Source organism: Leuciscus leuciscus (genome assembly GCF_965113295.1).
Source record: "Leuciscus leuciscus genome assembly, chromosome: 3".
NCBI lineage: Eukaryota > Metazoa > Chordata > Actinopteri > Cypriniformes > Leuciscidae > Leuciscus > Leuciscus leuciscus.
In genome coordinates, this window is record NC_138727.1 from 19855091 (window position 1) to 19868218 (window position 13128).

The 13128-nt window shown below is 36.5% G+C and overlaps 1 protein-coding gene across 4 annotated transcripts in view; it reads right to left on the reverse strand.

The window, feature by feature from the left end:
* Positions 1-8030: 8030 nt before the first annotated feature.
* fbxw7 (F-box and WD repeat domain containing 7) overlaps positions 8031-13128 on the reverse strand; it is a 165353-nt gene continuing 160255 nt past the window's right edge. For all 4 annotated transcript variants that reach the window (XM_082164372.1, XM_082164373.1, XM_082164375.1 and 1 more), the window contains one exon: positions 8031-10339. In XM_082164372.1, the coding sequence (XP_082020498.1) occupies positions 10071-10339 (269 nt within the window). In that variant the 3' untranslated portion in view covers positions 8031-10070. The remainder of the gene's footprint in view (positions 10340-13128) is intronic.

The window sequence follows — 13128 nt, forward strand, 5'->3', positions numbered from 1 at the left end:
TCTCAATAAACCCACAAAATAACATCTAATACTATAGCTAATACTTGCCACATAGTGATTTAATGAATTATAGGCTGGGAATAATGAGTGCAAGATTGGTATGACCACTTGGCCAAAAATGATGTCTGCAAAATAAGGTATGTTTCATTGTGTAATGACAAATGATACAGTTGAGACATGGAACACGTAAATTAGTTTTACACTCCAGGTAAAACTTCACAACATGGATACAAAAATATTTAAGAAATATTTAATAAAAAGTTTAAATAAGGTGCAAAGAAGCCAATTTTCCTAGGACGGACAATCGGACATCACTTTTGCCCACTGCTGTATGTGCATAAAAATCTAGATAAAGAGACTAGGGGGTCATTTATAAATCACACTAATTTCATGCTTGACACTTTCTTGACCTTTGACCTTTCAGAGGTACCTCATACGTGTGTTAAAAATGTCTCCAAGGTTAGCATATTTTTTCTTAATACCTAAAGCAATCACTTAAAACTCAAAAGCACCCACTACAATAAATGATGCACAGTACCGAGCACTCATTACAACATGAAACCGCAGTATCGCTTGTAAAAACACTTGATGTGACACGGCGTAACAGCACATTCTCAGATCCCACATTATTATGCGGCACGATAATCAATTTTGATTTAAGTGTTTATTCACACTGACTGCATTGTTCTGTGAAACGAAAATGTTTTTTAAAACTGACCGGCACTTTTGACTGTTTTGATGAATGATGTGATTAAACACATAGCTGTGGTTTTTGATGACTGCACACTTCAAAAACAATTAAACAAAAGAAAATGAAATATCATTACTGATGCCAGATCATTTATTTACTGGCACATGGTCACTCAGCATTGTCTTTAAGAAGCTTCCAAAGTTATTTGAGCATCTCTGCTATAAAGTGTTTTCCTAAAGCTGGATAAACCCTTCAAACATCTGTCTACTGGTTGAGTTTAATCTCTAACAGTGTGTATCACATGCATTTTTCCTGTCTCCCTCTTTTTAAGGACCCAACACTAGTTTATGAAGGATGAGTTTCAGGTGAATTTCATCCTTCCCCTGAGATCCACTTCCCTGAAGTGTTCGGTAAGGCTTCTTGCTCCAGATGCTGCAATACAACTGTAATATCGCAATTTAGTTTTACAATGATAGTTTTAAGCCTGTTTCATGCACATGTACTGTAAGTGAAGTGGCAGTGTAACTGCAACAGAACTTTGGCTCTCCATAGGAAATAAAGTGATTTATGTTTGGAGAATATCCTATGATAAAATGCTTACCTAAAGTGTGCCACTGAAAATGATTTCAAACTGGATTTTCATTAAGAGGGAGATCACATTACAGTATACAAATGGTAATTAATTTACAGAATCCACAGATAAATTGAAGCTTTAAACTGCTTAAATAAATCATCTAAATTCAGTCAGTTTTATGGGTTTACATATACAATTTTGAATATAGAAATATGAAATGATGGGGAAAATGACAATTCTTTGAAATATGAAATTAATAATAATGGTCACTGTATTTATGAATGTATAATTGAAAATATTGTATGTAGTCACTTAATATTAAGCTCTTTTTTTACAGAACTGTTGTGTAAAAGCAATAAATAGTACTGATATTTGGGGGAAAAACTTGTTTGTGTGATATTGCATAATATGTTATACATAAAAAAACAAAAACAAAACAAGAACTACAGGGGCAGGGACATTGTATCTCCATATTCTTTTTATTAAATTGAGACCATTTTGCCCCAAGCCCCATTCATTTACAACCCTGAATAGGATTTCCTTTAGGAGGTATATTCTACCTTAAATTTACACACACACCCAAAGCGGCACATGCCATCAGAATTAAACAGGCTGTTTTTGCTCATGTACCAATATGTAAATAAACACTATTATGATTCCCTAACCTCTGCATACTTACACAGTTTATACTTTTATCAGTCGCTGAACACTGAATAGGTGTAGAAGAGAGGACAAGTTCTCAGTCTAAGGAACACAATGTCTCCAGAAATCTCTGACTGGTTTATGGGGAAATAAACAGAGCTTGTGCATTTTATATGGGCACAATAACTGGAAGTGGCTCTGCCTGCTGCATGGCTGACTATAATCATTTGCATGCTCTGTAAAAAAGATGGAGGTGGAAAGAGAGCATGAGCTGGGTGAGCGGTGACCATGCCAGTGTAATAACAGAGCTGTCATGGTAGGCAACATGCTGCAGATCTGTTAGATGGAGGGTGTAATTACTTGGTGAATCTGGCCTGCTGCTATTTGTGATAATTGCTTGTATATGCAGCTTCCTCCTCTCTAAACCATCTCTCATCAACTGGTTTGCAGAGGCAAACATGTATTATGAAGCATAGCTGGTAAAAGCGTAATGTAGAGATGACCTTTTGAGACTCACAACATGCAGTTGTGACTTGATGTTTATCAAATAGATCCCCATCTGAACAGATGTGTTGAGCACAGTGTCTTAACACACTTAAACATTGGGTTGACATCTGAGAATGCATTTAAGATAAAATATAGGTAAAACATTGTAACAAATCTACACTGTGAAACACAGCGTGACACTCCCAGTCCCTGTTAATAAAATGTTAGAAAATAAGCAGCTTTGTCATAATTACAGCACAATTACCAGAAGAAATATCTTATCTTAAAAGGGGTCCATTGAATTTTGTGCTGGACAATGAGGGCCTTCGAGTCTAAAAGGATGAGAATCACAAATGAACTGGACACCAGTAAATTCTTTATGATTTCCATCCCTTCTGAAAATCCTCCTTTTTTTTTTTTTTTTTTACATAATTTCTCCAAATGTCATTTCAAGTCACATGAAAGCTAAATACTTGTGAACAAACAATTAATCACTCAATTATGAGAATTATTGGATAATTCACAAGGATTATAGACACTGATCTTATACGCTGACCACAATAAAAAAGAAAGAGCATTTATGCTTTATAGTAATTTAGAATAATTGCCAAGAATTAGGTCATAAATGACTTTTGAATGCTGTACATTGTTTTAAACCACCGCAGTCGGTGATCCAGTTGTTCAGTGGCACAGACCAAGCTGTGCAGTGAGCGAACTAAGTCCATGAAACAAAAGACTGACTGTGTTTGACTCGCATCATTGAGCTCTTTCTGTAGACAAGCTGGCTTACTGTAGTGCACATGGGAAAACAGGCATGACTTAGTGAGTATCAGTGCTTCCCTGGGCACCAAACTGGCAGAGCAATAACCAATGGTGCCCCAGCTGGCAATGAGCTAACAGGATTATCCTAAAATGGGTCATGGTGATGCAGAATGCCAATGTGCCCAAATGTTCCATCCCTCAAGAGCTGAAAGGTGATTGAAAATGTCACTTATCTCTAGGTGCAAAACATGTCCAAGTAAATGTCAAGGTGACATGGGTGAAGAGTTCAAATAAACCTCTAAAAAGAAAATAAATGCAAACTGCATCTGCAATATTAAAGGGATAGTTCACCCAAAAATGTTGTCATTACCAAGCTGTTCCAAACCTGTATGAATTTCTTTCTTCTGTTTAACACAAAAGAAGATATTTTGAAGAATTTTGTTAACCAGACAGTTGATGGACCCCATTGACTTTCATTGTAGGGGGAAACAAAATACTATGGAAGTCAATGGGTGCCGTCGATTGCCTGATTACCAACATTCTTCAAAATATCATCTTTTGTATTCAGCAGAAGAAATTCATTCAGGTTTGGAACAACTTGAGGGTAAGTAATGATACCATTTCCATTTGTGAACTATCCCTTTAACAAATCTGTTATAGAAAGGTAACTTAAACCAATAAAGACAATATTATATATCATGGGTATTTTATAGTTTACCCAATTCTGAGAAGATTAGATTATTCTTTTGAATCAAATTGTTTCGATGAACAAGTTGAACCAGTTCACAATTAATCATTTGTTCTTGAATTAGTTGATCCAATTCATTGATTCAATGATTCAGTAGCAGCACTTAAAGGAACGCGCCAACTTTTGGGGACGTTAGCTTATTCACCGTTTCCCCAGAGTTAGATAAGTCCATACACACCCTTTTCATCTCCGTGGGTGCCGTAACTCTGTCTGACGCACCCGCTGCTAGCCTATTTTAACACAAAGACTGGAGGTAAATGGCTCCAGCTAGCATACTGCTCCCAATAAGTGACAAAATAACGCCAACATTTTCCTATATACATGTTGTGATTTGTGATTTGACATGAGACACAGCCATCTTCTAACCGTTTACATACTGGGAACTATATTCTCAGAAGGCAAAGCACTGCTACTTCTGCGGAGTGATTTGCTCGCAGCGCCTGAGAAGCCCCGTAGTGAGGATCAGAGAGTTTGCTCAGAGTTGGAGTAAATCACTCCGCAGAAGTAGCAGTGCTTCGCCTTCTGAGAATATAGTTCCCAGGTTAGAAGATGGCTGTGTCTCATGTGACCTTGTTATTTGTACACGCTGTGACTATACAAATCACAACATGTAAATAGGAAAATGTTGGCATTATTTTGTCACTTATTGGGAGCAGTATGCTAGCTGGAGCCATTTACCTCCAGTCTTTGTGCTAAGCTAGGCTAGCGGTGGGTGTGTCAGACAGAGTTACGGCACACACGGAGATGCGTATGTATGTATGGACTTATCTAACTCTGGTGGATACGGTGAATAAGCTGAAGTCCCGAAAAGTCGGCGTGTTCCTTTAACAACTCACTAAGGTAAAGATTATCAGACAATGTCCACAAATGTTGTCACTTCCTACAGTTTGGGGTCAGTAAGAAATAAATTAATACTTTCATTCGGCAAGGATGAAATAAATTGATCAAAAGTGACAGTAAAGATATTAACAATTTTACAAACAATTCTTTTTAAAATAAATGCTGTTCTTTTGAACTTGCCATTCATCAAATAATCCAGAAAAAGCATCACGGTTTCCACAAAAATATAAGGCAGCACAACTGATCATTGAAGAAGTCCTTCTTGTGAATCAAATCAGCATAATTAGAATGATTTCTGAAAGATCATGCATCACTGAAGACTTGAGTAATCCCTGCTGAAAATTCAACTTTGCCATCACAGGAATTAATTACATTTTAAAATATATGAAAATTTTAAACATTTATTTTAAATTGAATTTATTTTACATTTGACTATTTTTGATTAAATAAGTGCAGCCTTGATGAGTATTAGACTTTCAAGAACATACAAAAATCAGTAACACTTTCTATGAAGACATTATATGAAGGCTTATAATGAATTATAGCTCCATTTATACTTATAAGTATTACTATTCTATAAATATATTTATAAAGACTCATTAAGACCTATACTGATTTATAAGAACAGTTATGGTTACATTTATATTATTTTTTATAATTATAAGTCATGCATTTGCTTTTTCAATGCACGTGCTCACAATACATTACACTGATTTATAAGTATTAATTAGTCAGTCGTATGGTTCCATGAATGTATTTATAAAGATGCAACCGGCATTTCTATAATGTTATTATATTATAGTTACGATGACTTTTTAGTAATTCAGATTTATTTGTGTCAAATAAGTGAATATATTGTTATTGTTATTAATAGCTGTGCTGATAATACAGTAACTAACCTCTGTAAATGCACCACTAATGGCTTAAAGTAAAGTGAAAACATAGGATGCGATTTTTTCTAAAGCAAATGTTAAGAAATCATGAAGATGTGGAAGATCATGGAGATGTGGATTCTGTCTGTGGAATATATTTTACATGGGAAAACTAGAAAAATTAGAAAGCATGCAGGGTCTTCCCCCCGGGAACTTTAAAATACACACTCAAAGATCTAGTCTGCATATTCAATGGCTTTCTTCTAAATTAAACTGTTTATTGTAAGAACTACATGCACATTTATGGACAACAGCTATTTGCTTCTAATTATACAAAGTCATTTTGTGTTGCCAAATCAAACGTGTTCCTTCGCGGAGCAAAATTCACGAATCTGCCTGGGTTTCGCTCCTGGGTAAGAATTGCTTTTTTACATCCCTTCAAATGATCACATCAGTGAATATGATTGTAGATCATGCAGTTATCTATTGTGGTGCGGTTTGTATCAAACCGTACAGACAGGATTCTCCCATGAAGCGCCACTCGTGCTGGGGGGCAGGATTACAGGAACAAAGAAACCAGGGTGAAGAAAAAGATCTTAATCCTTCATCCCCTCCTTTTCCACTCTTTTATAAAATTCCTCATCTCTTCAATATAGGCCTTCCTTTCTTCTTATAACAATAATGATACTCTCTTGCTCTCCTTTTTCTCTTTCAAGTTCAACTAATAGCCAGAGTCCTGGAACTTCTGAATCAAAAGAATCTACACTGAGGGATATTTATTGAAGCCAATAAACTGCCTGAATGGGAAAAAAAAAAAGATTAAATGTTAATGAATGAGTGAGATTTCAGAAACCAATCTTGATAAATTTGACATATCGGCATCTAAAAAGATTGGCGAGTCAAGTGTGCTTTAGGTGAGAGAAAGTGGTAGATGTGTAAAAGGTGAACCATTTAACAACAACTGACATTCAATCCCATGAATGTCCACTGCGATTAGTCACTGACTGTCAAACGAGTCAATTTTTCAAGTTTGATTTCCAAACACTAGGACGGCAAAACTATTCTGGAGCTGATAGTCAAGAATCAGAATTCCTGGGCTCAGGCTGATTTTTAATGCTCTTTAGTCTTCATTTTTGAATAATTAATTAAAGTGAATAAAGAACCATATCACCAGAGCTGACAGAGAGAGCAGATGTCTGAAGGATTTTGTAATAACATGACGCATAAATATTGTTGCATTGATTTAGATGCAGAGTCCAGTAGAACTGTTCAAGCTTCTGTATATTAGTCCTTTTCTTGACATAAAGCTTATGTAAGTCCTTATTTTCAATACATGAAGCATCCATCTTGAGTCTTTCATTACTACATTTCACTATAGTTCATGTAATTTATTCATGCTCTTAAAATGTCATGTAGTTAATGTTTATGAGGTTATTTTTGTGAGGTGTGTTGCCCTGATGCTGTTGTCTCTGTAAACCCCTGTGCAACGTCTGTTGTATGTCTGTCTTTGGCCTTGTTTTAAAGGCAAGCCTCAAAGAACTTTTTAGGAAAAAGCTCATTTTAGTAGGTCAAGTAGTAATAGTTATATAACTTAATGAAACATCCTGTTATAAACTGTAATTATACATGCATATATTCTATCCCTAATACTAGAAACATTGTCTCAGTATTTTTACTGTGAATTTCTGGCTACTGCTCCCCGTTTTTTTATTAATTTTTTTACCAAAAATGTTATGCAATACTTTTAAAAGAACAGAGAATATCATATATAGTATGGGTTTTCTTCCAGTACTCATTCTTGACTTACAGTATCAACTATTCGAACATTGTATTCGAACATTGTAGTAACTAAGCAGAGCTGAACCATTGCTAGGCAACAGGCTATGAACATCCTGTAGCTTTAGGCAGGATGACTCTGCAATAGATACAGAGAAATACATCATCCCTCAACTGAAAAACGTTTGGTTATGTCTAAGAGCTAAGATGTACATTTGTCTGATGTGATCATAGAGGACTAATGTGCATAAAAAGATTGTACACGATTTGCACATAATTGAAGGTTGCACTGTAAAAAGTGACAAACAAACACTGGCTGGTTTAGAAAGGTTACTGATCTACGCTTGAGACAACAGGCAGGTATTTTTAAATGATTTATCAGCTGTTCTGCAGGACACAATGCGGTCCAGCTCACGCATCTGGGGCTTTAAAGTGAGGATGAAATGTACCAGAAGGAGAAGAGTTGCCATCTTGTCTAGAAGACAAGAGAAGACAATCTTTTCTGCCTTGTTAAATGAAAATCACATTAACCAATAAGCCCCATGGTTGGAATGCCTTGTTATTAAGCGGAACAAACTATAGAAGCTTTATTGGACACATGACACACTTTCACACATTGAGGAACACAGACAGCCAAAATCGTTGAAATGAACAAAGAAAAACCCACATTTTATTGCACTTAAGTTATAAGAAAATAAAAATTCTAAATGAATCAAACAAATACACAATCCCTTTAAGGTTTCTTTTTTTATCTGTCTGTTATGCCAGGCAGTTTACATAAACTGAAAAAATAAAACAGCTCCAACATCTGATTTCTCAAACCAGATTATAAATTAAACAGAAAAAAAAGAAAAAAAAAAAGAAAAAGAAAAAAAAAAACAGGAGAAAGAACAAGATTGTTTTTTCTTTTAATATACAGTGTTAAACCACTTTCACAGTTCAGCTTGAGTTGTGTGACTTGGAGGATGAGACAAATCGTTTGGCTACGGATGCGGTTACGTTGTTTATCTATGAAGCTGCTTTACCATAAAAAAAAAACAAAAATAAAAAAACAAAAAAAAACTCATGAGAGCATTACCAACGGAACCAGGTTAGCTCTAGCACTTAAAACGTAATCAGATGTCCATTTCTGTACACTAAGACCACCTTTTTTCCTCGGTAACTTAACGTCGGTTCCAACAATCTCGTTTTTCAACTCATTAAAAACAAGAACGGTATTCTTTTTTTGTCGAAGCATACATTTCCACACAGAACAGGCTGGCAGAGCTTTTGTCCCAAGGAATGTGTGAACAATTTGCTCAAACACACACCCGCACGCACACCCAGTCATGCTCACAAACGCGCAAAATAGTTTCTACTCGTCTGTCGTTTCATCTCAGCAGACAAACCCGTCTCTTTGTCAGACATTCTCCCTCCTCTACGCCTCGTAGAGGCACATTTGGCTCAAGTTTCAGTGGCAAAAAAAAGAGAAGCTGTTATGTCGATATCTTGCTTTTGTTGGTACGTTTGTTTGTGTCGTTTTTATAAGTTCAAACTCTACAAGTAACTTTTGTTTAGAATTTCGTCTGGGACTAAAACGTCACAGCCAGTTAAAGTTCCACCTTATTTTTTTTCTGTGTGTCTAGCAGCATAAAATCCAGTTTGGCCACTGGGATGGACAGTACTGGGGGGAAAAAGGTGGGGGGTGGGAAGAGACATTCCCAGGAGCTTATGGGAAAACATTCTCATTTCCCACACAGCACCAGCACTGATGAACTAATGAGACCAGACTGGTTGAAAAACAATGAACGCAGGTCATCTCCGATCCAGAGAGCCACTGCTTATGGAGTACTGAATTTATAATAAAAAAAAAAACACATCACAAGTAAAACCTCAAAAATGTGTGAAACAGCAGAGTGGGTTTAGCTTAATACTGAGACCTGTTGTTTGCAACAGTAGGCAGGAAGTGAACAAAAAATGCTGAACTTGAAAAGAAAGCACAAAACTTTAATTCACAGCTGTTGATGCGAAAAAAAAATAGAAAAAAAAAAACTAAAGTTGTGGGGAACAAAGAAAAAAATAAAAGAAAAAAACGGATACAAAACAAAATAACGTGCGAGGAAGAAAGGGATATTTGGCGTGTGCTGAGGTTGATGAGGACTGACAAAATTGGCTTCCTTTGTCTCTCTTTCTCGAATCACTCCTGCAGTACAAAGCTCTTCAATTCTCATCTTTCTCCATAAATTTTTTATTTGTATACACTATTTATCTCTCCGTATCCGTGTTGATGCGTTAGGGTTTCATGTATACAGTGTTGACTGTTTAGATCAAAAAAATAACGTTTGTACATATGGGTGTGAATTTCAGTCAGGCTTGAGCGAACAAGTCTCTGTGCAAGGTCGCCTTGAGTGGTAGGAAAAGGGACAATCCAGTCTTCCCAAGTCCTTCCTGTCAGTTTCCTTCCCAGAATGCTGTGGTGCATGAGCGTCTGCCCCCACCCCTCCCCCCTTCGGAAGGTGAACGGAACTGTGGCGGCAGTCGTGGACCGTGGCACAACGGGGAGAGATGTTGGCGGCAACTTATCGGGGAGGTGGAGATGCCATGAAGTGAGCGATCGGTCCTGGCGCGGAAAGACCCGGGGCAGGTTGCTCTCCCCACCCTCCCCATTTTACAAACAAGTCCCCTTTAAGTTCACCCCCTTCACTTCATGTCCACATCAAAGTCCAGCACCAGGAGCTTGGTTTCCTCCGTGCCGTTACGGCTGCCCACCGCGCAAACAAGTTTGGTATTGGAGGCGCGGATTCGCCAGACCACACCGCCGCTGCCTCCGCTCTCCAGTGTGACCAGGTTGCGGATGAACTCGCCTGTCCGAAGGTCCCACAACTTCACCGTACCGTCATCGGAGCTGGTGATGACAAAATTCTTGTTGAACTGCAAGCATGTTACTGCACTCTGGTGCTTGTGGGGACCTAAGAGCGAGATAAAAGAAAGAAAACAAGTTAAGAGTTGACATTCATTGTGAAAACTAAGTACATTTAGTATTGAATGTACACTTGTAGAGTACTCAAATCTTAAAAGTATATATATATATATATATATATATATATATATATATATATAAACTACATGCAGATAATATCATATTACTGAAATAAAAGGCCACTCAAGTGTACACTGTAAAAAAATTGCTGCCTTAAATTTTTAAGTACAATCAACTTGGATATTTACATAAATCATTTCAACTTATATTACATTATATGACTTAGATTAATCTTCTATAACTTATAAAAAAGTTGAAAACCTTATTTTGATGAGTTAAAGCAATGTAAAAACATATGTTGTCAAATTATTGATCATTTTTACAGTGTACTTGGAGCACACCTTCACTTTGATTGTTACTTGACACTCTTGAGTACACTTAAAAAGTGCACCTTGTAATTAGAGCTGCACGATTCTGAAATGATTTTTTGTTGTTTAAAATAGATCACGATTCTGAATAGACAACTGAACAAAATAACTTGTAATTTACTAGAGGTTCTAAAAAAAATTAATTGCGGCAGTCTATTTAAATTGTTTTTTATAATTTAAATTTATTAGAGGTTGTTGTTTTTTGTTTTGTTTTTTGTTTGAACGAATGATTCAATGACTCACTCATAAAGACTCCAGCATTTTTGAACGAATCTCCTGAATGAATGATTCAATGACAAATAGCCTACATTTTTTAACAGTCACTTGTCGCCACCCAATGTAATTGATACAATCTTTAAAGCATCTAGTTACTTTCAAAAGTTGATTTGCTCTATTTTGATCGCTATCATAGATAGTGTTTATATCAGAAATATCCCAGTACTTGTGATAATATAAATTATTGTAACAGAAATAATGATCCTGTGTTTGAAAAGACTGTTTGTGAAGCCGTTTCATACAGGACAACTGCTCTCTCTGGCTGTTCAGCAGCGCCGACGCAGATTTGAATGTTCTGCTGTGATTGCAGCTACTTGTCAAAGGTTTAAGATCGTGTGGGTGTTTGAATAAAGATAGCAATCTTTTAACGATTAATCGTTCAGCTCTATTTGTAATAATGTAAAAATTTACTTTTTACTCTAAAGTACATTTATTTATATACTTAAGTCCTACTTATATTGACCAAATAAGCACTCTTAAGATCAAATAATTGCATTAATATAAATTTCAACTAAAATACATTTTCATTTTATAGCAAATAACATTTATTTAAGTGTCAAAAACAGAACATTCAATTTGCACTTAGGTATATTCTTTTAAAGTATATTATTTCCCTAATAAGTACTCTTTTTAAAGAGTACAAGGGATTCCACAAGGGATTCCAGATGTAGAGGCTCAACACACACACACCGCAACGCTGAAAGCCCGATAGACAGGAAATCGACCTGCAGCTATTTGCCACAACGGAGAAATCGGAGAGAGGATGTGTAACTATGGTTACGGGAAATACTGTGGCATTAATGGCTTTGATTCTATGCCCTTGAGGTATTGAATTGAGCCAGTCTTTCTGATAGGCCAAGGAACATCTGAGTCTAAACAAAAGTGCTTCGACTGCTGTCAGCGAGGCATATAAAGATAAAGAGAAAAAGAGATGTGCTACAGTACACTGGTTCCTGTTACTGCAGAGGGGTGTGGTGAGCTATTACAGGCAATCCGTAGTCAAATACTAAAAATCATGTTATCAAACATCTAGATTGAGAACAAAGACAGATTGAAGTTCATGAGTGAATGAAAACTCTAAATATCCATTTCAAAGGCATGAATTTGCTCATGAATACCCATTAGTAGAGCGCTAAAGTCAACTGTGTGAATGTAAATGAGATGGCCGCTCTCTATTGATGTGCAAGACACTACACAGAGTGACAAAATAGACCCTTTGCCTTTAATGAGTGACTGTCTATGAGCATTCGCACTTCAAAGCTCAGCCGTTGAGTTGAGCATCTTGTCTGGGGTCAAATGTGTGTTTTTGTTTATTATGTCAAACGATTAAGTGATAACAGGAAATGCTCAATGACCTAATTAAATGACCTACAGACTGATATATGGTCCATCCCCCCTCTGTCTTACCCTCTGGGCACCCCCAATAAGACCACCACATCCCCCTCCAATTCCTTTCATCATGTCATCTATTCCTCACCCTTCCAGAAGATTAAAGCTCAAGATGCTAAGAGAGGCTGGGAATTATGAAAAATACATCTTTGGAAACATGTTTTTCTTTGGCCTGAAGGAGGAGTAAAAATGTTGTTTGTGGTTAAAATGCAACGGATAAAGCTCTTAAAGGAACAGTTCACCCAAAAACAATATGTATACCTTTTTCCCCCAGCAACACACAAAAGTAGAAAATGTTGGAAAATATTTTCATTCAACAACTTCACAGTGACTGTCAAGCTACACAAAGGACAATCACTGTGGTCCAAACGAGATGTGTACTAAATCCCAAGTCTTCTAATGATTGCTTTGTGTGAGGAAGAGACTGAAATTTAAGTCATAAGTAATAATCTTCCCCTACACCAAATTTTACAATTATTCAACATCTATGTTCAGGTTAAAGGAATGCTGCATTTAAATTCAGTATGAAACATGTTGCAAGCTGATTTGATTCCCTATTGTGCCATACACCAAAGTAAAATGGCTTCTCGAACTAAAAAAACACACACAAAAAAAAAAAACAGGATGCAACCTCATTTTGTACATGTGAGTGACAGGTTGTTGGAGGAAAGGGATTATTGTCCCG